Source organism: Eulemur rufifrons, chromosome 1 (assembly GCF_041146395.1).
Source record: "Eulemur rufifrons isolate Redbay chromosome 1, OSU_ERuf_1, whole genome shotgun sequence".
NCBI classification, from domain to species: domain Eukaryota; kingdom Metazoa; phylum Chordata; class Mammalia; order Primates; family Lemuridae; genus Eulemur; species Eulemur rufifrons.
In genome coordinates this window covers 64,821,419-64,848,498 of record NC_090983.1, presented here as the reverse complement: position 1 = coordinate 64,848,498, position 27,080 = coordinate 64,821,419, and the positions used below count along the sequence as shown (strand labels likewise).

The 27,080-nt window shown below is 37.8% G+C and overlaps 1 protein-coding gene across 2 annotated transcripts in view; it reads right to left on the bottom strand.

Moving 5' to 3' along the window:
- PLA2R1 (phospholipase A2 receptor 1) overlaps positions 1 to 27,080 on the bottom strand; it is a 111,619-nt gene that overhangs the window by 44,601 nt on the left and 39,938 nt on the right. For both annotated transcript variants that reach the window (XM_069472262.1, XM_069472269.1), the window contains exons 7-11: positions 26,341 to 26,535; positions 24,277 to 24,434; positions 21,430 to 21,528; positions 18,164 to 18,276; positions 8,070 to 8,239 (exon numbers count right to left, since the gene is read on the bottom strand). In XM_069472262.1, the coding sequence (XP_069328363.1) occupies positions 8,070 to 8,239; positions 18,164 to 18,276; positions 21,430 to 21,528; positions 24,277 to 24,434; positions 26,341 to 26,535 (735 nt within the window). The remainder of the gene's footprint in view (positions 1 to 8,069; positions 8,240 to 18,163; positions 18,277 to 21,429; positions 21,529 to 24,276; positions 24,435 to 26,340; positions 26,536 to 27,080) is intronic.

The window sequence follows — 27,080 nt, the reverse complement described above, 5'->3', positions numbered from 1 at the left end:
TACTAAAAATAGAAAGAAATTATCTGGCCAACTAAAAATATATATAGAAAAAATTAGCCGGGCATGGTGGCGCATGCCTGTCATCCCAGCTACTCGGGAGGCTGAGGCAGTAGGATCGCTTAAGCCCAGGAGTTTGAGGTTGCTGTGAGCTAGGCTGACGCCACGGCACTCACTCTAGCCTGGGCAACAAAGCAAGACTCTGTCTCAAAAAAAAAGGAGTCTTTATTTTTGGAAAAATACTGAAATATTTATGGATGAAACAATATGATGTCTGGGATTTGCTATGAAAAAATAAGGGAAGGGCTGGGGGGTATAGAGGAAATAAGATTGGCCATGAACTGAAAATTGCTGATGCTTGGTGATGGATACATGATGGTTCATTAATTATACTATTTGATGAACATAATACAAAATTGAAAAAAATGGCAGAAGTGTGATTCCACCACAGACTGAATATTTTGCAGGCATGACATAAGGACGGAGCCTTGGCTGAGTTTATAAAAAGCTGCAGGCTTCCTGTCCAGTGGTCAATTCATATAGTCAGTCTTCTCTGGATTAAGATTCTGACGCAGGGACCCAGCTAATGGATTCTTTTGTGACAGGCAAGAAAGAAAATGTGATTTAGGGTGGTGTTTCTGCAAGCTGCAATTTAAAAGAAAAAGGGAAACACAGGGGCTTTTATATTGCTATTTTCTTCAAAAAAGATTTACATTTTCATCTTATTCAGAGACAATTTACTCAATGTCAATCAGCATGAGGAGCCAAACTGAGCATCACGGCATTATTTTTGCTTCAGGGAAAAGAGAAAAAGAGTAGTGTCACTCAAATAAATTACAGCAGAAACTTATGAATGACAAGGAGCTCAGCTTCAATTCCAGATTTTAGACATCTAAATATGCCCCAAGGAAGTTAACATTAAAAACCAAGGATTTTGTCTACTCAAAATGTATTAATTTATTTTGACAGTTACAGACCTTCCTAACAAAATTCCAAAGTCTATAGAAATGATACCTGAGCTCTTAGTTTTTTTCAGCATAGTGCGACACGGAAGTTTACTACTCTCTCTGCATTTTAGTAAGATTCAGAGATTTGTAGAAAAAGAAAATTGTTCTAGTGAGTGAGTTGTGATGTTCCTTGTTTAGAGCTATGGAAAGGCACCGGTTTCTATACAAATTTCCTAAATGATTTTTGCTAAATGATGCTTTTATACAAAAAAAAAAAATCTCATTTGTCTTCACTTTGCACGCATCTTTAAAAAATATAATTTTTTAAAAAATTAAAAACCTTAATTTTTTTAAAGCAGTTTTAGGTTCGCAGCAAAATGGAGTGGAAAGTACAGAGAGTTCCCCCAACATCCCCCCACCCACCCCAGTCTCCTTCACTATAGACACCCCACACCACAGGGGTACATTTGTTACAACAGACGAATCTAGGTTTTCTGTAAGAACTTGACAGAGTTCTTGGAAGTAGAATTCACAAAAGCGTGAGGCCCCCTGTGACAGGGTCCCCTGGATTTTTTAACTCTTAGAGTCATCCACAACGAGCCTTTAGCAGTTTCACCAATTACAGTTCAGGTTTTCCAAGCCCAGCACTGGCTGCTCTGGAGGTTTCTGCTTCAGTAAGCTATGGTTCTCTGTATCCTCCTGTCTGTCTCTCCACTTTTTAGGGGCAGTAGTTTGCCTTCTGACGTCATTTATTTGATGGATCTAAGAAGAGCAGTTGATTTTTCAGTTTGTTCAGCTTTTTACTTGTTAAGATGGTGGACAACTTCTAAGCTTTTTACATGCTGGGCTGGGAACTGGAAGTCTTCAAAAAGTACCAGGTTTTAAGCCATATATTCAACAGAGAGAATGTCAACTGACTTTCTTTGATCTCTTTCTCTTTTTCTTTCTTTCACCTTTAGGAGGTTAAAGGAATTTTTTAAAAAAACATTTAATGCTGACTCTTAAGTGTTGAGGAAATGTGAGTGTGTAGGCAACAATCAGACCCTCCTTTAAAGCCCTGTGATTTTCCAGGGTGCTCATGTCTTAGACCGTATAGGTGAGGAATCATAATAGGATAACAATGATACTCTCTGCAGCTTTAGGCAAAATCCTACAAATTCTTTCTCTGCAATAAGGAAGGGCTAATATTTATTGATTATTTATAGTGCAACAGGAACTACGTAATATTTCATTTAATCCTCACAATAATTCTGTGAGGTAGATACTATTACTATGATTATCTTAAAGAAAAAGAAACTGAGACGTGGGGAAATAAAGTAACTCCCCTAAGATGGTACAGCTGGGATTTGAACTTCAGTATGAGTCTATAGTGGATAGTGGATACTCTTTATGCAAATGCTATCCTGCAGGGCAGTCTCTTGTATCTATTAGTATCAACCTATTTAATATCCTAAATGAAGAACAGTTTTGATCCTAGTATTCTCCTGATCCAAAACCTTCGATGGCTTCCCATACCTAGAAAACAAGTGAAAACTCTTTAGCTTGTAATATTAAGCTGTGGTTTCGATATACTTCTCTGGACTTATCTTTTATAACTCCTTTTCATATATCTTACTTTCTAGTTACATGGAGCTATTAAAATTCCTCAAAGTTGCTCAGTGTTTCCTTGGCTTTGTATGTTTTCTCATGCTTAGAAAATTCTTTTTGCTTCTCTAGCCATCAAATTCTACGATAGTTCAAATCCTAGGTGAAATTCTATTGCCTCCTTCAACTTTTTTTGATCACTCCAATGGGTGTTAATCCTCCCCTCTTTTAACTGTTAGAGTACTTTATTTTGTACTTCTTATAACACTCATCGCATATTTTCCTGTTGCCATAGTTTGAACGTATGTACTCCACCAAAATTCATATGTAAGAGTATTAAGAAGCAGGGCCTTTTGAGAAGTGATTAAGTCATGAGTGCTCCATCCTCATGAATGGGATTAGTGTTCTTATAAAAGAGGTTGAAGGGAGCACCCTAGTCCCTTCTTGCTCTTTTGCCCTTTGCCATGTGAGGATGCAGCAAGAAGGCACTCACCAGATGCTGAATCTACTGGCATCTTGATCTTGGACTTGCCAGCTCTCAGAACTTTGAGAAATAAATTTCTGTTGTTTATACCACTACACTACGGAACTCCTCCAGTCTGTGACATTTTGTTATAGCAGCAGGAACAGACTAAAACACCTTTATAAGAGTTATTTCTTGTACTTGCTATCACCACTCTCAGATTATAGCAACTTAAAGGCATATACTTTAGGTAACTTTTTGTGCCATTTGTCATATAAATGCCTTATAAAAGTTTATTGGATGAATGGATTTAATTATGTAATAGGGTTATAGAGAGGGAGAATTTTTTATTTTTTGCTTTTTCTAGCTTTTTTAAAAATTTCAAAATATTACTGGGGTACAAATGTTTTTAGATACATATATCAGTTTTGTTATGCCTTAGTAATGGTTAGAAGTGTGCCAATCACCCAGATAATGTTAATTGTACCCATTAGGTAGGTAGATTTTTGCCCATCTCCTCCCCCTTCCTCCCCCCTGCTTGATTTCCACTGTGTTTTACTTCCCTCTGTGCACATGCGCTCATTGGTTAGTTTCAGTTTAATAGTGAGTACATGTGGTGTTTGCTTTTTCATTCTTTAGATACTTAACTTAGGACAATGGTCTCCAGTTCCACTCAAATTGTTGCAAAAGGCCTTAATTCATCCTTCATGGCTGAGTAGTATTCCATACTATACATACACCACATTTTGTTAATACACTCATGAATTGATGGGCACTTGGGTTGATTCCACATCTTTGCAATTGTGAAATGTGCTGGAATAAAAATTTGAGTGCAGGTGTCTTTTTGATAAAATGACATCTTTTCCTTTGGGCAAATACCCAGTAATGGGATTGCTGGATTGAATAGTAGGTCTACTTTTATTTAATAGTTTTTTGAGGAATCTCCATACTGTTTTTCATAGAGATTGCACTAATTTGCAATCCCATGAACAGTATATAAGTGTTCCTTTCTCTCTGTATCCATGCTACCATCTATTGTTTTTAGAGTTTTTAATAAAAGCCATTCTCTCACTGGGGTAAGGTGATAACTCCTTGTGGTTTTAATTTGCATTTCCCTGATGATTAGTGACATTGAGCATTTTTTCATATGTCTGTTGGCCATTTGTCTATCTTCTTTTGAAAAGCTTCGGTTCATGTCTATTGCCCACTTTTTAATGGGTTTTTTCCCTTGCTGATTTACTTGAGTTTTTTGTAGACTCTGGTTATTAACCCTTTATCAGATGTATAGATTGTAAATGTTTTCTCCCATTCTATAGGTTATCTATTTGCTCTGTTGATTATTTCCTTAACTGTGCAGAAGCTTTTTAACTTAATCATGTCCCATTTATTTATTTTTATTGTTTCTTTTATTGCCATTGGGGTCTTCTTCATAAATTCTTTGCCTAGGTCGATATCTAGGAGAGTTTTTCCCACATTTTCTTCTAGAATTCTTATAGTTTCATGCCTTATTTTTAAGTCTTTAATCCATCTTGAATTAATTTTTGTTAGTGGTGAGAGATATGGATCCTGTTTCATTCTTCTGCATGTGGCTATCCAATTTTCCCAGTACCATTTATTGAATAAGGCTTCTTTTCCCTGGTCATACAAATGCCTTGTAAAAGTTTATGGGATGAATGGATTTAATTATGTAATGGGGTTATAGAGAGGAAGAATGTTAAAAAAACATGAAGGGAGACCTCTCAAAGACTGAGCAGTAGACTGAACACGTGTTATTTCTTCTCTATCCTAAAATCCCATGTATTGAAATAAAAGATGCTATAAGAAATAAACAGCAGATTAGGTACCCTGAAAGACTCTTCTGATGGAACTAATTGAAACGTTGGATAAAATACTTTGAAAACATCTTTATAAGTGTATGGCTGAGCTGGTGTAAAGTGAACAAATTTGTAGAGTCCTCAAATGAAATAAAAGTGTAAACCATGGAAGTCAAGCTACCCTCATAGTTGATTTCATCCTGAAGATTTCTTTCCAGCCCTGAAGACCTTGAGCTTCTGCTCTGATAGTTGCATGGAGGTTTTGAGGAAAAGGAGATGAAACCTAAGACATACACAAAATGGGGAGTCTAATAGAAGACACCTGCATTAAAATAGAATTGCAAATGGCCACCTTTAGTGTAAGGGTACCTAAGAATAAACTCAGTTGTGTGTGAGTAAACTTTGTCTCTTTCAATCTTGCCAGTGAATAGTGAGAAAAAGAAATCACTCGTTGAAGAATTTATAAATCCGACTCAAACTTCATTCAGGTTAGTCATCTAAATTCATGCTATCTATGTGTTTAAGAAAACCTTAAGCAGAGCTTGTAAAATGGTCCTTAGTTGGCAGTGCCCTAAACTGAGTGGTAGAAACAAAGGCTAATTCTCTTTGGATGAGCCCAACTTCAACCTACGGGTGAGAGAACTACCACGGAAAAGTACAATGATAAATGAGCAGCTCTCAGGAAAATCCACAAAGCATAAGAAATGTGATAGCAGAAACAGACCTATAAAACTTCAGGTATGGAATTGTTACACACCAAACACAAAATAACTTGCTGTTGTATGTTTAAAGAAATAAAAGTGAATATTAAAAATATGAGTTGGAAACAAGTGACTAAAAAGAGCCACCAAATAAAATTGAAACAGAAATAAACAGACCTTTTAGAAATGAAAAATATAATATCCAAAACTTGTTAGTTTATGTTACTTATGATATTTCAAATCAGGGGTCAAAAGAGTGAATTAGTCAGTATATAGTATTTAAACAACTGGTTATTATTTAGAAAAATTAAAATGAGATATCTCCTGGAACATACTTTAAAAAATTCTAAGTCAAAGTTATACACTTAAAAAACCAAACTGTAAAAGTATCATAAAAATATAATGTATTTTTTACAACCATTAATTGAGAAAATATAAAAATCTTCAAAGCCAAAGTGAAAATATAAACATATTTTGTAAAAAAAAGTTTAACATTTTTGTGACAAAATACACTATAAGAGGATTTAAAAGACAACTAGTAAATATAGATAATTTATGTTTAGAAGATAAAATTTCCACAAATCAATAAGAAAATAGAAGGTATCCAAAATAAAATAGAAGGTGATCAAATTATGTGAACAGGCAATTGAAGTGGAAAACAAAACAAAACCCAAAAAAGTATAGTACAAACATGAAAAATTGCTAAATCAAATTACTAAAGAGAAAATATAAGTTAAAACACTAATAACACATTATTTTTATTCTATCAAATTGGCAAAAATAAAAAGTTTGTTATGTTCACTATTGACAAAAATGTGGGAAAACTGGCATGCTCATATTTTTTAGATGAGATTTTAAACTGATAATGCCTTAGTAGTATTTTCACTTGTAGGCCATTAGGCTCATACTTAAGCACAAAGACATCTACATAAATATATATTTGTTGCAACACTTTCATAGCAGAGAAGAGACTGAATTTAACCCAATGTCCCTCAACAGGGTCATGGCAAAGCAAATTATGAGTTATACATACTATAGGATTCTATGTAGCTATTTAAATCGTTGGCTAATAAATACTGATGTGGAAAGCTCTCCAAGACAGATTGTTAACTGAAAGAAAGCAAATAACAGAAACATGCAATCCTATTTCCATTTAAAAATTATATATGCATATATGTCTTTAAATGTATAGACCAGCAAGATCACACCAAATAGTTAATAGCGATTATTTCTTGAGAAGGGAAGTATGTTGATGCTGGGAGGTGAAGAGAGTATGTAATGCGGGACTTCCACATTTTACTTAGTGTACTTCTCTATAATCAGAGCATCTATACAATTTATCATCCAAACCAGGAAAATTTAGAGTAAAACTATCTGCTATCAATTGCTCTGGTACAATAGACGTAAACTGGAACTATTCTGTACAAATGGGAAATATGGTCATTATCTATAGTGAGACTATATTCATGATTTAATTGTTTAATTTTAAAACCCAGTGACATGTTGTTAACCATTGTCTAGAATTGGAATTACCAAACCACCCTGAGCTGGACTTTTAGAATTATGAGAAAAAAGACCTGTGTGGTCTCTTTCATGTTTTATCGTGAGACCACTGGATACCCCTCCCCCTGTGGCTTAGCAAACACCCTTTCTTTACCTTGGTATACAGAGCTTCGAGGATATGAGAGACCAATTTGTACAAAGACCCTAGGACCTTCTGGGAGGGAAGAGCCTGAGGCCCCTAACCTATTTCCTCGAGATACAAACTTAGAGGTAAGCTACTCCCTGTTGTCTCTTGGCATAGCCCTGATCGAGATCTGCTAGCAAGAAAGGGACCAAGGCACCAAACAGGAACTCACCCTGAAGAAAAGAGGGGTGTTGGGTCTGGTTGGTCGACCTAAGCTTAATACAAGGGCGAAAAGCTTGTGCCGCAGAGACTGGCTCTAGTGTGCATTGCAGCTGAAGCCATTAGCTTCTCTGGTACTGGCCAACCTCACGCTTTGGGATCCAGAGCTGAGCACATGAGGATGAACTAACAAAGTTGTTAACTCTGAGATCCTGGCTGAGTTCCCCTAGGAGTCCACAGAAGAGGTAGACCAACAAGAGTGCTGTCTCAGTAATGGGTCAGCATTCTATAGTAAAGCCACATGGCAGTGACTGGACCCATCAGAGGTGCCCATACATGCCCATCCACTGTTCTTTGAAGTATAACTGACCATTCTGGAGTGAGTGAGCCCCTGAGATTTTGGGACAGTAAAGGGAGATAGGGAGAAAGACTTTAGGAGGGAGAAACTGGACTTCCTCCTTGTAAAGGCAAGCGTGGTCTTGAGCAATGAATTTACACCTTGAACATGTCAAATGACTCGTGTGGATTACACTTTTAAAAATGACCAGCCACTTGTCACCCCCTGTGAAGCTGTGGTGATCATTTTAGTTGATGTAGGCATTAAGAAAACATTAAGAAAGAATCAAAGGAGGTGGACCAAGGGGTAAAGGAATTTTAGGCAAAGCGAACAGGAGCAAGAAGGGAGGGAGAGCTGGGGATGCAGTGTGCTCTACTCACGGGGCTGATGCACGTTCCAGTGTGTGTACCGCACCTGCTCGGACGTTTGCCCTGCTGTCTTCCAGGTGTACTCTCCTGTATCGTTCTGGTCTTGAAGAGCTATCCAAAAATAACTGTCCTTTGTTTTTACCACACTACTGATCAAACTGGTAATAAAAGCCTGTTCAAACCTTAAAAAGGGAAAAAGGAAGTGGTTATATTAAGTTTCTGGGCAATAAAAAATGTCATTAAAACATAATGAAGTGCACAGAATGGCCCTAGAGTAAGCATTTCTCATTAATTCTTTAGAACGTGGAGCAGAAAAATACCCGAAGACCCTGAGCGTTGCTAATAAATGCCAAATGTCAGTGCAATTCCCAGAAATACATGAGTGAGGAAAATTTAACTCTTACAGATGGGGCTTAATTCTTTCAAGGAAGAGAGTCCAGCTCTGGTTTCAGAGTGTAGGTGGTAAAGTTGACATAGTCAGCAATACATTTCTTGAAGTCGGATGTGGCCTATTTTGTAATTAAGCTACATACCACACACCATGCCGTAATGTGCATGGAGTGGGGGTTGGCAGGAGAGAGAAGGAAGGATACTATGCTTTTCTGAATGAGCACTTACCAACAGAATTCACTTGCACCCACCACACCTGCCTGCTGAGAAAGGAATAGGGTAGCAATTCTGTGTCTCCCAAATCAGTATGTTCCCAGGCCCAGGTAGGCCTTGGCTTATTCAAATGTGTTCAACTGCATTTCCACTGAAGATGAATTTAAAAACCTAAGAACCAATCCAAGGCAGTACACCCACTAATATATTCCCCCCAAAGCTGAATGAATTAGTGTTCGCTCCCTTCCCAGTACGGATGCATCCAAAACAATCTAGAAAACTTGTATTTATGCGTCCATATGCACACTTACTAAAAAAAACATGAGCATTAAAATTTAGCTAGCATTGAACTTGTAAGCTAAGTTTGAAACTATCTTGAGAAAGCTATTTTCAGAACATATAAAGTTAGGAGAAACACACTTCAAACAGTGCTGACTTCTGGCCAGACCTGCTGAGTAAATGGGAAGGAAAGGCCTGATGTCATTACCCAGGAAACCTAAGGAGAAAGCGAATTAGAACTTTTCATCCAGTTTTGGATTTTTTTTTATTACCATATATCCTTAACTTGCAGAGCGAAGCAAAAGCAATGGAGTTATTGAAGAATAGAAGAGTTTCAGAGGAAATAGGGGAGGAAAAGAGAAAAGAACAAAAAGAAGTAGAAGTTTTAAGTGCCTTATGGACATCATTAGCAACATTTAGTGATCTTAGGCATCCATGGTACTTATCTTTGCAGAGCATATGGATTTTCATCATGCCTTAGTAAATATTTTCTGCAAATACTCTATTAATGATCCAAATAGCACATATTTGAAATTAGGAAAGTTCTTTTCTAACCATATTGCACTGGCAGAACTTTACATAAATGCACTTCAAAAGGAAGGTACATAAGACTAAATATTGCCTACGTTTCTGTTGCAATTTTCCTTACACTTCTGTTGGTTCATGCTCTCATAGCATATGATTTGCTTCTCCTGATCACCTCGGAGGCAGAGTAGCATGGTATCATCCCCACTTGGTCCTGAAATTGCTGTGTTAGAGGCCAGCAAGATGCTACTATGGTAAGGACCGCTATTTTCTGTGCTGGTTCTCCACCCAGGGGCCATTGCTGGTTCTTCCATTAGCTTCTACTGTGGCATTTATCAGACAATGCAGGGAAATGGTGTTTTTTGTGAACTTGGCTTTGAGTATTATCATTCATGACAACATTTTGCTTTTGTCTCCTGGTTGGTGAAAGATTTATTTAGTTCACTTTGATATTTTATCTCCATTTATCATTGCTTAAAACAATAGAAACCTGCTTTTTAAATTGGCAAGTATACCTTTTAAGTAGTTGCATATAATACTCTGTAATACTCATACATTAAATCCTAAAATCTTCAAATCAAAACAGGATTCTAGTTTTCTTGGCGCAATTTAGAAGGTGGCACTGTTGATAAAGAATTTCAGCAAATATGTCTTTCTTCTAAACCATATGTTCCAAGAAAATTAAGTCTGGATAACAGCGTGCAATCTCTTGAGTGTCTGTTTTCAACTGGTAAAGAAACAAGAGTCCATTTTATATTCTTTACCATTCTCTATTTGGCTTCGAACACTAAGAAGGTTATGAAAACTCTGGCTTACAGTAATAGAGCAGATAACCTTTCAAAGTCTTTTCTGCCCTCTGTTTTAGAATTATTCATAAGAGGGCATTCCAGAGTTTTAAAATATCTGCCCTTTTTGTCTAGTTTCACTGAGGTCGTTTAATTCAAATGTTGTTATGATTTAAGGAAGCAAAAATAACCATATGTACATATTTTTATATGAGCCAGGATAGCATGTTAGCTCTAAGGAATTCAGTAAAGTAAAAACTGTTGGTTACTTTTTAAAAAAATAAATGATAAAATATTTTGCTTACATGTAGCTACTCAGAAAGTCAAACTTTAGAGGGGAATAATTCTTAGTATCAGAAAGAAATCAACTTCTTAAAAAAGTTAAGAAATCAAGGGTGTGTTTTCAAGTGTAAACAAGAAAAATACACCTTGAGCTTTCATCAGTCTGACAAAAAATTTTGCGCATGATGCTCAGCATTAAATTTTAACTAAATAAATGCAATTTGAAGATAGCAATACATGTTTCTAGCATGCATTGACAATTTTTTTTTCATTTCAGAATAACCATTTTGTATTTCGAAAAATTGTGCTTTAAAAAGAGTTATTTTATACTTAATCTCTAATTGAACATTACATTTCTTCATCAGTTTAGCCAGTGACATAGGTAAGTGAAAAAATTGTCTGTCAACAATATAGTACTTAGCAGACAACAGTACTATAATGATGGTGTTTTTTATTACCTAAAACAAGGGATTGAAAAAAATAATGGAAGTAGCTTCATTAGAGAGCTATTATATTTCGATGAGAACAAACAGTAGTAGTCTTTATATATAAGGAGGGGGTTGGAGATCCTCGAAGGACACAGCTTTGAACTGAGTAACTGCAATTGGACTTCTCCCAATAACATGACTGCTAACATTTTTGATGTCATTTTCAAATAACTGACTTTGTTGCTGAATTAACATAAAAAGGATCAATTTCTTTCTCTTTCTTTTAAATAAAGAATCAGAATATTAGCACACATCATGGGAGACACACATCATGACCATCACTGTCACAAGTTTCTGGTGACATTCCTCAAGAACTAGAACTAAGATTTTGGATGTTGTTTCTTGCAAAAGATTAGAAAAGAAATATAGACTTAGAAAATACTTAACATAGGCACAACAGATAAACCAGGAAGAGCAAATTCCAAACTGTTGGTGGCAGTTACCTTTGGGGAGGGGAGGCAGGTTGGTTGGGAGGGGAAAGGGATAGTCTATGTTCTTCTGGCTTACTTGAATTTGTGCCAATAAAATGGTTTTATTGTATAAATTTAAGAAGAATACCTAAAATGTGTTTTTAAAAAGAAAGTTAACTGCCTTCCACACACCAAAAAAACCCAAACCAAAACAAAAGAAAACCCTGATAGAACTAATAAAGGAATTCAGCAAAGTTGCAGGATACAAAAGCAACACACAAAGCTCAGCTGTGTTTCTATACACTAACAATGAACAATCAGAAAAGGAAATTAAGAGAATAATTCCACTTACAATAGCAACAGAAGAAATAAAATACTTAGGAATAAACTTAACCAAGGAGGTGAAAGACTGTACACTGAAAACTGCAAAATGTTGCTGAATGAAATTGAAGAAGTCACAATGAGGTCTCAGTTTTTCTATAACTGACTTTGTTATACATAAAATATGTAATTACTCATATTTTGAATGCTGAGTTTTCATCAACCATAACTCTTTGTTGTCCCTAATATGCTTCTTCACAGATTCATATAATGCTCAATTTAAGTGGTTCCTTCTCTTTTAATACATTATCTTTGAAATGCCTCTTACTAGGAATGACTAAACTTTCCCTGAAATGTGCTCTCTAATCAAAGTCAAGAGTATGAGTTGCAATAAAGATAGTAATGACTTTTGGTATTAAGAGACAATTACCATATTGGGTGCTACATGGAAAAGTTTCCCTTACTGTGTAGAAGTAACTTTATCTACTTTATCGAACAATCTACCCCATCTAGGGTAGAGAAGCATGCTTTGTACTCTGTGTGGGCAATATTTGATTGAGATAATTCATATTGCAACTGATACTAATAGCTTAATTGGGATTAATTAATTTTAGCAGGAGTCCTCTTATCCAATGAAATTAGATCCTGTATTTGGTCAATTAACCAAAAGTCAATAAATAAAATGTGAAATAATAACATGGTGTTATGCAATGAAGAATTAAGTTAAACCAAAGAGAGGTCTGGCCTTTACCTTTGGCTACTGAGAGATGATCTCTAGTTCCCTGGAATTTCCTGCCTGATAGGAGTGCCTTTATTTGCTGGAGAGAGGGGAAGGAAGAATAAAGGCATTAGCTTGACCCTCTGGGAGGGGCTGGAGACTGAAGGACAGTCACATGAATACTATGTGATCGAGCCCCAGTAAAATCTCTCGGCACCAAAAGCTTAGGTGAGTTTCCCTGGTTGCCAATACTCTAAATTGCCATACATTAATGCTGGGAAAGTCATATATCTATGATTCTATGGGGAGAGGACAACAGAATCTCTGTGTTTGGTGCCTTTCCTAAACTCTTCTCTATGGCTTCTTTGTTTGGATGATTTTAACCATAACCATGAGTATAAAAGCTTTCAGTGAGTTCTGTGAGTCCTTCTCAGAGATTACTGAACCCGAGGGTGATTTTTGAAACTGCCCCCCACCCCATAAAGTAAATCTGCAATTGATATCAGAAGTGAGGATGGTCTTGTATAGGCTGTATTCTTTCTAACTGTGCAGTTGGCTAAATTCAATGCAGGTGTGCATTTGAGATATTCATAAAAACTTAAAATCTCCTTCTTCCAGGCATAGTGTAATGGATATATAGTGTGTGATAATCTGTTATTATTTCAAATGACTGAAATGTGTGGGTTTTTTTATTGCAGCATAACTTAGACATCCTGACTGATGAACATACAAAAATAAAACCTTTGGCTCTAAATTTAAAAAAAAAGAAGAAGTCACAAATAAATGGAAAGACATCCTGTGGTCATGGCTTGGAAGACTTAATATTGTTAAGATGGCCATACTATCCAAAGCGATCTACACGTCCAATGCAATTCCTATCAAAATCCCAGTGATATTAATAATTTCTGCAGAAATAGAGAAATTCATCCTAAAATTCATATGGAATTTCAAAGGACCCTAAATAGCCAAAGCAATTGTGAAAAAGAACAAAGTTAGAGGTCTCAAACTTCTTGATTTCAAAACTTACTCCAGTGTTACAGTACTCAAAACAGTGTGGTACTGGCATAAAGACCAACACAGAGACCAATGGAATAGACTAGAAAGCCCAGAAATAACTCTCACATATATGTCAAATGATTTCAGACAAGGGTGCCAAGGCTATTCAATGGAGAAATGACAGTCTTTTCAACAAATGGTGTGGGGAAAACTGGATATCCACTTGCAAGAGAATGAATTTGGACCCTTACCTTACATCATGTACCAAGATGAATTCAAAGTGGATGAAAGACAGCTAAAAACGATAAAACTCTTAGAAGAAAACATAGGGGAAAAGCTTTGTGACATTGGATTTGGCAATGATTTCTTGGATATGACACCAAAAGTACAGGCAATAAAATAAGAAATGGGTAAATTAACCAAAATTAAAAACATTTGTGCCTCCAAGGATACTATTAACAGAGGGAAAAGACAACCACAAAAATGAGAGAAAATATTATTTGCAAATCATATATCAGTAAGGGATTAACATCCAGGATGTATAAAGAACTCCTATAACTCAACAGAAAAAGACAAACACTTCAATTAAAAAATGGGCAAAGGTCCTGAATAGACATTTCTCTAAAGAAGATAAACAGATGACCAATAAGTACATGAAAAGATGCTCAACATCACTAATCATTAGGGAAATGCACATCAAAATGACAATGAAATACTACTTCACACCCAGTAGGATGGCTGTGATCAAAACTAAACAAAACAACCAGAATATAGCATGTATTGGCCAGGATGTGGAGAAATTAGAACCCTTGTGCCCTGCTGGTGGGAATGTAAAATGGTGCAGCCACTATGGAAGATAGTATTGTGGTTCCTCAAAAAAATTAAAAATTGAGTTATCATATGATCTACTAATTTCACTTCTGGGTATGTACCCCAAGGAATTCAAGCAGGGACTCAAAAGATATTTGTACATTTGTGTTCATTAGCAGCATTTATTTACAATAGCCATATGGTGGAAGCAACCTAAATATCCATTGATGGATGAATAGATAAACAAAATGTATATACATACAACAGAATATTAATCAGCCTTAAAAAGGAAGAAAATTCTGACATATGTTACCACATGGTGAACCTTAAGGATGTTATACTAAGTGAAATAAGTCAAACACAGAAAAGCAAATACTGCATAGTTCCACTTACATGAGATCTCTAGAGTAGTTAAACTCATAGACATAGAAAATAGCATGGTGGTTGCTGGGGGCTAAGGGAGGGGAGAATAGGAAGTTATAGTTTAATGGGTACAGAAGTTCAGTTTGGGAAAATGAAAAAAGTTCTGGAGATGGAGGGCGGTGGTGGGCGAACAAACAATGTGAGTGCACTTAATGCTACTGAATTGTACACTTAAAAATGGCTAAAATGGCAAATTTTGTTTATGTGTATGTATATTTTACCACAATAAAAAACGTTTACTACAAATGTGTTTTGGGGGATATGGCAGTTGTGGGAAAATGGCAGAGCTGCAAAAATGCTTGAGAACAAGGCACATTTAGACCTAGGAGAAAATGAGACACTGCAGGATTTCTCATTTTGGCAAAATTCACAAAATGGAATGTCCTTTGGATTATTTTGTACCAAATAGTCCATGATTCAAGATTTAGATATGCATGCATTTAGACAATTGTCCATTGCAACTCTGGAACTCAAGTTTTACAGTCATGCTTTGTCTGGAAACAAAGTGGTCAGGCCTCAAAAAGTTTTATAACAATTGGCAAGCAAATAAAAGTCTGTTATCCAGCAATATGGGATCTGTTTTTCTTCCCCTCTCAATTCCACAAAGTGTTAAAAGTCCTAGACCAGAAGCAGTTGCCCGATAACAAAAGAAGTAATCTGTAGCAGGTGCTTCTAATTGTGCCCATCAAACCTGTCACTCCATTGTGCAGAAGAGTGGAAAATCAATTAGCAACTACAAGCTTGGGTACTGAAGAGTGACAGGAGCGTCTTAACTCAAACAGGAAATCAGTAATGGAGGAACATGATTACCAAGGCTGCTAGTGGACGCTCTGGGATCTGAGGAGATTTTCTATCTACTGCCCAACCTTCTCAGACAAAAGATGTTGTTGGAGAATATTCCAACATGTATTGTCACTCAACGAGCAGGACAGTGTGGACCTTTGTTTCTTCTTTGATGGGGTCTGAATATTAGAAATTAAGAGCGTGGGACCCTTCCTTTCCTCAACTCGCCAGTCCCCTGTTGGAGTTACTGCTTGGGGTGTGTAGTGTACAATATGTAACTGACTCGGAGGTGCCTCATTCCTGTTCCCGTGTAGTCCTGCTGGGACTTGGTCAGTGCCTGGGGAGCATGCCAGCACTGTTTGGTAGGGATCAAACCTGCAGGTGGTGAGTGTTGGCCAGGAGGGTGGTTCCTAGGGGTGGAGAAGCCGGCACCAATCAGGGAAAGGGACTGCAGGAAAACACAGAACACCTGATAACCGTTTGGTACTATCCCACACCTCCTGTAAGCCCGCCCCCAAACCAGGCCAATAAAAGGAAACACCTGGAAGTCCTCAACGTCTTTCTCCACTCCTGGAGACTGACCCGTTCCTCTCTCTGGAATGTATTTTCACTTTCGGTAGCTTCCTTCTTTACTTTCACTTTATAGAGTTTCTTTCTTTTCTGTAATAAACTGCATGGGATTGCTTTGTATTGTGATCACTCTGTCATCAGCTCAACTCACTCCCAGTACTCATTATAGACTCTGGGAGCCGACGACCAGGGAACATCAAGATAGAACTAACAGCACAAGGCAACCTGGATGGGCCTAGGGGGAGGTCGAGACTGTGTTAAAAATAAACTTACCTATGCCATGGTTCTGCTTACAGAAAACATTTCAAGTATTCACAACATTCCTGTATTCAGTTTTTGAGGAAAGGAAATAGATTTTTTTCCCCCAGATACTTTCTATCATTTGCCTGAGGCCCCCAAGGGATTTGTAGAGTATGACGTATTTGTTCCAACAGATTTCTGCCTTAGCTCGGGTCATGTTGGCACTATGGGCTACCTACAACGTTCCTTTGAGTTCATCCATTTATTGCATTATTCTACCTTCTTCACTTGTTTCGTGTGTCTGTGTTCTATCTCTCCAGGTGCTGGGCTGCAAAAGGCACCAGACAATTATACTATCCGTTTTATTTCTTTTGTATAGCATGTCAGTGTTTAATATGATGCCTCTCACAAAATAGGTATTGGCTATTAATTTTCTCTGTGGTCAGGTAACATATGAAAAGTAATTAACACGGTGCCAGGTGTGTGACAGGCACTCAAAAAATATTAAACAAAAAAAGAAAAGAAAGGGAATAAGACATAAAAAATCAGATGAAACAATTAGACTCATTTTCTTCAGTGAAAAGCATAATTAAATTATAATTAACAGAAGAGCATAGCTTCATTGGTCAGGCTCCTACAAATCGTGACTCACTGGGGAACTTCCAACCCAAGGTGCTTGGGGACCTTTTTGGGTGGGTTAGCAAGATGATAAAGGCTTCCTTCTGCCTGGCAGCTATACCTGGGAAGGAGAAAGGCAGAACTCAAAACAACGCTAAGATACATCAGAGATAGTGCTAGATCCTGAAGGGAGGGCCTCCTGAGCCCATGTTTCACCAGGTGATTTAGTCTGTCAAATGCCATCACTCCATTTCTGTGTGTGTGGGCACGTGTGTGTGTGTGTGTGTGTGTGTGTGTGTGTTTCTGTGTGCTGTGTGGAGGAAAGGTGGGAAGGAAGGCAGGAAAGTAAGAGGGCAAGTGGAGGAAGGAAATACCTATGGCTTTGAGTGTTGACTCCCAATGTAACGAGAGCAGAGAAAGCACACAGGAATCCCTTTACAAACTAGGCATACATGTGAAGGGTCTCTAGATGAAACCATAGACCAGTTGTCCTATTTGCTGGCATTCCATGGACATTTTTAAAGGCGATGGCCTAGGCAAAAAAGCAAGTAACTTGCTTTGCAGGTGTAGTTTCCCGTGGAGCCACTGAAGAGCCCCGGCTTTTGTCTTCCGCAGGGAGGAGTTGGTCTCCCAGCCCTCACTGTCCTCCTGGCATGAGGTTACCTTTGCTGTTGGTACTTTTATCTCCTACAGGTATTACACATCTGTAGCATGCTGCAAATTGTGTGAATGTAAGAAAGGGCACAGTCTCTGTGTCAGCATCAGGAAGACATATGTGCACAGAGAAGTCTCGATCTAAACAAAATTGACCTAAGAAGCAATGGTGAAGCATTTGAATATCCTTCACATTTTAGAGTTCCTTTTCTGTTAAAAAAAAAAAAAAAACCCATGCAACTCACACACATTACATTTAAAAAATAGTTAATTGTTATTAATAAATAACATGTTTCTTTTTCATTATAAGCAGTTAGAAGATAAAATCTAAAAACAACTGAATATATTAGCAAAGCTAATTAATACGCCTTTATACAAAGTAAAAATCACCTTAAATGTTACTATTTGTTACTCAGAAATCAATTTAGGAATAACATGGGATGATTTACGTTCATCTCAATAAATAATCTAAATGATTTAATATTGCAATGTATGGCACAGTTTAGATTTTGACAAGTTATGATGGCAGCTAGATTTTTATCATTTGGGGAGCCCACGCATCAAAGCATAGTCATTTTTCTGTTAGAAAATTTTTATTTACCTGTTTGCAATGGTTACAAGTGCAGGAGGACAGTAATAACCACTGGAAGCATGGTCAAAGCTTCGAAGAACTGTGTCAATTTTGTAACAGAACCCACCATGTCTCTCCCATCCCTTAAACAAAGAAAAGAGAAATTAAGAACATAATCTGATTTAGTTAAATACCAAAAGATCTTTTTTGTATGTATATATTTTTTTTTACAATTTACGTAATGTTCTTCTCTGACTCACTCAAAACTCCTTGAAATATTGTTTTGATATCTTTGTATTTATTCTATCTGGTAATGCCGTTAGCTACGGCCACTTCTATATTTATTTAATTAATTATCTTAAAACCTAAATATTTTAATTTTTTTAAAATAATTTAATTAAGTTAAAACCCAAAACCTTAAAAGCAAATAAAGGAGCACTCACTCAAGATTGAGATTCTCTTTCTCTCTCTCTCTTTCTCCCCCATCCCCCCAATACAGGAGAGCAAAAATTAAGAGTGTTGGCTCTGGAGTCAGAGTGCACGAGTTTGAATGCACCTGGTTCTATCACCAAGTGACCTTATTTGATCGCTTAGTTTTCTCATCTATAAAATGGTGATAATAATAGTATCCATGGGGCTGTTTTGAGAATGAAAGGGAGACAACGCAGATACAGATCTTAGAATTGAAATAGAGGCTCAACATGAGCAAAGAGGACATATGTATCTAGATTATATTGTAGATATTTTCAACTTTCTTGGAAATGTTACAACCTAAAAATTTTACTCAACCTTCTTTCAAATTGATTATTTCATGTTATCTCACTGAGATTCATTGAGGTTAGGGACTTGGATAAAGTCACAAACTAGTGGATCAGCGGGGCCTGGAAACCAACTCTGGTGCAATCCAGGATGATCTTGGTGGGATCATAACGCTTCCAAATAGAGAACGGCATATTTATATATATGTGTGTATGTGTAAAGATTATTCCTAAATTAACTGGCTGGCCTTTTAGAGAGGAAGAAAGCAAGCTTCGGCACTCAGACAAAAATGACAGGCATGATGCTCTGTGGTGTAGTCCTGGGAGCAAAGAAGGGTGGCTCTATTCTTTGAAGTCATACAGTGCAGAAGGCATACATTCATTAGTCTTCCATATCTCAACTGAGTTATTTTAGTTCTTTTTGCCAATATTATAAAGTCACATCACTTATATCTATTTTTACTTATTCACCAGTTTTAAAATACTCTTCATTTTATGCCATGCCAATACTTGCCAGCTTTTGATCAGACATAAAATGATTTCTAGTGCATTTCTTGAAAAAGGTCTTGGTCTCACAGTAAATTGAAGAAAACCTTAATTTAGAAATTAGCTATTTTAGTTCAAAACATATCATTAAATGAGGTGTGGATCGCAGGAGCTCCTGCACCAGCCATCCAGGGTCTGCTCTGAACTCACTCGCTTTCAGTCCTACCCGCAGCCCTCTCCGTGTGAGTCACTGACAGCTCCTTCGTGGATCACTCCGGGGCAGGGGCAGGGAGGTTACGCTGCTTTTGTACTTGGAAGGGCGGGACGAGGGAGGTTGACAATTTGACCTTTCTGACTATGTATTTCTTCTTTATTAGTAGTTTTTAGATCATAAGCTGCTTAGCAAAACAAAAAATCCCAGAACTGAACAGGCTCAAGAAAAGGAAGGGAAAAAAAGATGTGGCATAGAATAGATTAAAAAAAAAAAAAAAAAGGACTGCTTACTACAAGCCTTTGTCCACAAAATGAAAGTGGAAAGGATAATTGATTATATAAGTTAACCCTTTGTATGCTAGGTTTAATTTCATTTTAAAATGAAAGATATGATGACAATACTGAAACAATGGCTCCTATTGTCCAATCTCAAAAAAGTGACTCAGAAGGAAAAATAAATCACTTTTTTTGCTTTGAAATTATCTAGACTGTTATTACAAGTTGATTTTGTAAGTGCAGACTGCTAAGAGAATTACACTGAAGCAACTGTCTAAAAGAAAGAAACCTTTCAAAACCATAGTCACAGACCAATGCACAATAAAATGAATGGGAATTTCCCCACAAAGCTGGAGAATTGGCTCTGAACTCAGAATCTTAAATACTGGTAAAGGGAGAAGGGAAGCAGTGAACAAAAGTTTGAACAGAACATCAGTTCTGTTCATCTTGTATAAGAAGTTAATTGTTCTTTCAACAAAAATAAAACATGTTGAGTTCCTTTGAAAGTCACAATAAGACCAATTCCCACCCCCCACCCCAATATTTCTGTTTAGGTAGAGATAAATCAGTGATCAGCTATAACTAATTCAGAAATTATAATCATTAGATAAAATGTTTGGTGACATGTCAGTGTGGCACATGTATTATCTAGCTAGAGTATGAAGAGTAGTTCACATGTTTACACATTGATTAATGAATAAAATGCAGTTTCTGGGGAGATGGGTCATTGTTTAGTTGGAATATAAATAATTGGCTCATAAGAGAAAATAATTGAAGCAGAGTTGCATAAAAACCAGGTCTGGAAAAATTTTGTGACTCATACAGCATAAAAATTTCCAATTAGAGAGAGAGAGAGAGAGAGAGAGAGCGCGCAGGCGTACGCAAATGTGAATACGTGTGCTGAGGACACTGATAGGTAGATTTTATGCAACTTTAGTGTGGGATATATTGAATGTATTTTAAGAAATTTAAAACATAATTTTCTATCTTTTAATTTTAAACTTAAAGTATTAAGTACTTTTTATACTTTATTTAATACTTTTTATTACTTGAAACATCTAAAATACTTTTTTGCTTAAATTATTAAAGTATTTTTATTATCCCTTTTCCAAATTGTATTATAAATATACTGCAAACATGCACTTCTCTCCATCATTGTATTCTACTCAAATATTGAAGTCTGAGAAAGGTGAAAGGAAGGCAAGACCCTGGGTGCAGAAGTTCACTCTGACTCAGAGGAACACAGTAGTTTTGACATCCCACTTGAAAACTAGGAGAACCAGCTATGAGACCGGGCATCACAGGACAGTCATTGCACAGAGGGTATATCAGGACCACTTACAGTTTCTATCTCAAAAGAAAAGTAGTCTTAGGCCAAAGAAGACAGCAAGACAACTGTTCTAGGGACTGAAAAAAGGAGCAGGGAAGGAAAGAAGGGAGAGAGGGTGAAAGAGCGGGAGACACACACACAACATATACACAGATTCACTTGAAATTGATGCCAGCCATATTATCCTAGTTATGAAGTTCCCGTACCTAAATAGCAATGTTAACAGCACTTACCTCTTGACATCCTGATTCAGTGTCAGAAAGGACGTGGCCTGCTTTTTTACAAATGTAAAAAAGTGTTTCTTCACAGTTTTTAACTTTCCAGTGTCCCTCCTAAGGAGAAAAATGTCACAAGAATTCACTCTGTTGATGTTGATGGGCAAAACCAATTATTATGAACACAAATATGGTTAATAATATGCGTTTCTGCATGGGGTGCTGTCTCAGGCAGGAGCCTGCTTTGTTACAGAACGGGTGGGAGGCCCCCTCTCCCTCCAGCGCAAGTTTCAAGGGCTACAGTCCTGAATTGGGTAAGCAGGAGCAACTAACCTGTGTTTCTTGATGGCTGCCATATGCCTGGCTTAATGTAGGGTGACTTTCATATATTATCTCAATGTTCCTGTGAGGTGGGGATTATTATTCCGATTTTAAAGGTTGTTAGGTTTAATGTTTTGCACAAGGTCCTATAGTCAGTAAAAATTGGAGCTGGGATTGATACCAGGTCAGCCTGGCTTTCCATTAAGCTAGTCTCAATTTTTCTTTTAAAAGACGGGATAGAGTGGTGCTTCTCGATCTTTGGTGTTCAGCAGAAACACCTGGAGGGGTTATTGAAACACAGAGGACTGGGCCCCACCATCAGAGTGTCTGATGGGAGCCAAGAATTTGCATTTCTGACAAGTTTTCAGGAGATGCTAATGCCACACTTTGAGGACCACCTGGATGAAGCCATCCCCCCAACCAAGTGAGAGTGCTGCTTCTTCACCCACTTCCAAGTGTTAAATTGAATGCTTTGCTGCTTTCATATATAAACCTGATACTGGGGAAATGCCTGGGAGGTACCACGAATCATCCTAGATAACATCTGCATAGCTGAAACTCACATTTAACTCCCAGTGTCTCCTTCATCACTAATTCTGCACAGCACCACCCCATTTCCTCTTTATTGGATAGGCAGACACCGTCGTGTCTTCTCCTAATTCTACCAAAGGCTACTCTGAGATACTTCATTAATAATGATATAATAACCACTAACAGATTAAAAATTTATCCTCCCAAAGGATTTTTTTATAACATAAATCAGTACCTTAGGCTAAAACTACACGATTCAAATTCCAAGTGGTATTTCAGGCATCCAGAATTTTAGAAGAATATGGAGCCTTTCCATAACCCTCATAAAAATACTATGTGTGGGGCTGACACCTTTGTCTGTAAGAGCAGCCCTGCGTCACTACCCCGTGGAATCTTCCGTAAACTACCCAGTTATAGGACAGTGTCGGCATACCGTAGTTGCTTAATAACTGTTGGAGGGATGGATGAAGGAATAAATAGTTTCCTAGGTTCTCACATTCAAATTTAGGTGTCAACCACGATTAGGTAACTTGTTAATTATAATAATTATGTTCACATTGAGTTCTGCTGCATGGAAATAAATGTTAATTTTTATACATCTACTATTTAAGGAGCTACTGAGCTGTCAAAAAAGGGGCCACAAAATATCACACTTAGAGCAGCACTGTCCTGACACATCCAATAATATTAATACCTATCCTCACTCTCTTGAAAATAACCCCAGTCCAAATGTTGGCTCCTGTTCTGTAAACATGCTAAATGAAATATCCACGTCTGTCAATAGGAAATGAAGGTCATCTTAATTATATTAATACCAATGAACCAACCAATAAAGCATCAGATACTGTAGAGTAAACAGTGGTGGATTTCATCAGAGCTAGACCCAAGACAAACATTTAGAGAGGTCATTGTTTGCCCCTCCTCAAATGTGACTCAGAGACACTGTTTGTGCACCTATAATTATACCTGTGCTGTAGCATCTCTTGCCTTAAGAGATGAAATGTGTCACAAAGGAAGTGCATAGAAATTTTCCACGTTTGGTTGGCACAATTACTTTGTCAAGCTACTTCAATAACATTTAATAATGCTTCTTGAGGGATTTGACATGGTATTCTGGCGGTTACAAAGAATGAGGACGCCTCCCCAGTCCCAACGACCTCCTCAGACTCAGCCAGTACGTTCAGCAGCTTTCTGATCAAAGAGATTAAGTCTGGTATAGACATATAGAAACTGTTCAAATGGCTCAGGATTAAACTAATTCTGTATAATCAGGTGCTTCAGATGAATGAGAGACTAGAACACAGGGATAAGTGTGATGTTCAGGCCACTGGGACCTTTCCATTCATGTGAGAAAAAGAGCAAGATTTGCCATTGCTTTACAATTTTCAAAGAGGTTACACACACCGTTTAAATCCTTTTATGTTAATAAGATAATGGAGCTTAAAAACCATCGCTCTCCAGAGTAATCTTCCAACCCTCAGTTCTTCCCCTCATCTTCCCCGCGGTGGCCGACAGCACCACCATCCACCCAAATGGTGGTTGCTCAAGCCAAATCCTGTTTCCCTCTCAGCCCCACATCTAATTCAGCAGCACGTTCTGGTCTCCAAAGCATCCTTGCATCTGTTCACTTCTCTTCAAAGTCACCACCCTAATTCAACCAAGGAGTAGCCTCCAAACTGGTTTTTCTGCTTCGTTTTATCCCTCTCCCATCCATTCGCATGTAGCAGCCACAATTACTTTTTAAAAATGTAAATCAGATCATGCCCTTCACCCCCTTGCAGTACTTGAGTGGTTCCTATACCGTGGCCTATAAACCTGGCATTTTTGCCTTCCTCCTGCCCCATCTCCTACTTCCTCCTCACCACTGGCCTCTTTTTTGATCATTAAACTGGGCAAGCCTTGGCCAGCATCAGGGAGCATCAGTCTTGGTTTCTGCCCCGCCCAAGTCCCTGGCCCAGGTGGCCCTCAACACTAGTCCAGCAAAGTGAGCTCTGAAGAAATGAATCAACTCACAGATTGCTCTGCCGAGACACATAGCTGGCTTCTATTTGGAGAAATTTGGGGCTCAAGCATGTGCCAATTAGTAAAGATGACTGAAGAGCCAGTAGACCATTCAAAGGAAACTGGAATTTTATTGCTGCTCAAACCAATCCATGTTTCTGATGCATTTTCTGTAAGAGATAAATGTAAGTTACTCACAAGATGCTATTATTTGCAAAGGAGATAACACATGGGTTATTACCAAAATATAACATTTTGCATGTGATTTCTTTATTTCTTCTTGTGATGAAATCTGTGTAAGTCTCAGTACAAAATACCTGTTTAAACCTTTTCCCCTACCCTCTGCTATGGTTTGAATGTTTGTCCCCTCCAAAATTCATGTTAAAACTTAATCCCCAATGTGTCAGTATTGAGAGATGGGGCCTTTAAGAGGTGATTGGGTCATGAGGGGACATGACTGTGCCTTCATAAATGGATTAATCCATTCATGGGAGTGGGACTAGTGGCTTTATAAGAGGAGGAAGAGAGACTTGAGTTAGCATGTTCAGCCTCTCACCATGTGATACCATGCACCACCCCAGGACTCCGTGGAGAATCCCCACCAGCAAGAAGGCTCTCACCAGATGCGACCCCTTGACATTAAACTTCCCAGCCTTCATAACTGTAAGAAGTAAATTCCTTTTTCTTTATAAATTACTCACTCTTAGGTATTCTGTTATGAGCAACAGAAAATGGACTAAGACACCCCCATAATGTCCAGATCTGCTAGATATAGGCCTTAGAAGTGAGGCAAAGTGCGAGCTAAGCCAATTTAAGGACAGAGCCTAAGCCCTCAGATTCCTGGGACTCTGGTTTCTGCTATTGTATGTAAAGTAGATCTGAAAGGTCTGGTTTTGCTCTGCCCAGAGGAAGGAAAACCAGGAAGATCCATTGGATTAGGAAAAGGGCATGTTTTTTTTTTTTTTTTAGACAGAGTCTCACTCTGTTGCCCAGGCTAGAGTGAGTGCCGTGGCATCAGCCTAGCTCACAGCAACCTCAAACTCCTGAACTCAAGCCATCCTCCTGTCTCAGCCTCCCGAGTAGCTGGGACTACAGGCATGTGCCACCATGCCCGGCTAATTTTTTCTATATATATTTTTAGCTGTCCATATAATTTCTTTCTATTTTTAGTAGAGATGGGGTCTCACTCTTGCTCAGGCTGGTCTCGAACTCCTGAGCTCAAATGATCCGCCCACCTCGGCCTCCCAGAGTGCTAGGATTACAGGCGTGAGCCACCGCGCCCGGCCGAAAAGGGCATGTTTTAAAAAAAACAAAGTTTTAATGATAGTCTAGCTTAAAGATACATGTTTTCTTGCCTTTTTTCTTTTTTGCCATGGAAAAAACGGAGCAGAAGTTCTTAAAGGCATTGAAACATGAGCAATGGGGTTGCTGGAAAATTAACTGAAGCTTGACAGCCTAGGTGGGTGAACGACCCCATGTGGCTGAGAGAGATGTGCAAGTGCCCTTGTTGACATAAGCACCGCAGGAGTTTTTTAATCCCAAATGCAAAGGATTAGGAAAAATGACAGAGGAGGATTTGTGTTTTCCGCCTCCAAACTAAAACCTAACATTGAAAAGGTCATAAAAGTAGAGTCTGGGTTTTTATTGTGCACAGCCTGAAAACCACCTCACCAAATAAGGTATTCATTTTCACTGGCTAAAATTATTTAAATCCAGTTATTTGCCTAAGGAAGTCCCTTTAGTGCTTGGATTACATGACCACAACACACTACTGCTATCTAGTGGCCATAAAGCTAAATTACAGGTTTAGGTTTTTTATTAGGAGTTTTTGGCAATAACCTTTGCCCCTTGAAAAAAAATTAAAAACCATCTAATATATCTGGTGTATGTGAAGATGTTACAAAGTCTCCAAACATGTACTTTGAATTTTCACTCATGGATATTATTTAGAAACTTTAAATATATGTGCCATAAATAATCACTCTTAAATAGCTTAAATTTCTTTTCAATTTCACTAACAAAGTAGTTACTACATTATATTTTATACCTCCTAAACGAAAGGTAATTGGCACTCACCATCTCCAAGGAGGGTTACAAGAAACTCCACCTCTGCTAAGGAAACTATGTCTGTTAATGCACTGTTATCAGACTGGCAAGAATGCAGAGCCTCATTCCAGGCCTTTTCTTCTTTCCAAAGTTTGTAGCAATTACGATTGTAGGGATTCCACCCAGGCTCACAGTGGGTAGGATGATATTTCCAAGCATCTTTTTCTTTTTAAACCAACAACAACAAAAAAAAGTCATTTTCCACAATTATTTTAACATCACTTATTATCTTTTATATAAATTGCCATCAATATGATTACTTTAAAAATGTGAAAAACAGAAACATATGAAGTGACATATAAATCATGGAATTCTAGATCTTCAGAGTTAATAAGTGTCTACTCTATGATCAAAATCTAGATATAGGTCAAATGAATCTCAGAACTTCATTTTCCAGATGAGATATCTAAGGTACAAAGAAGTGAGGAGAGTAGTGATGTCAGCAAGGTGGCTGACTAGAGACCCCCTAGCACTCATCTCACAGAAACAGCCAAAGCAATAAGTAAACAGATATATCTTGATGAAGGTAGCTAAAGGAGAGTGCTGGAGTACATTAAGGGGTAGCAGAAACAACATAAGGCACAGAAACTCTCTCCTCCACCACCCTGTCCCCCATTTGGGATCAGCTCAGAGCCAGGAGGGACTTCTCCCTGTGGGGAAAAGGTGAGCAAGAGGACCCTGACAGCCCCCATCACCACTGTGGTCACCTA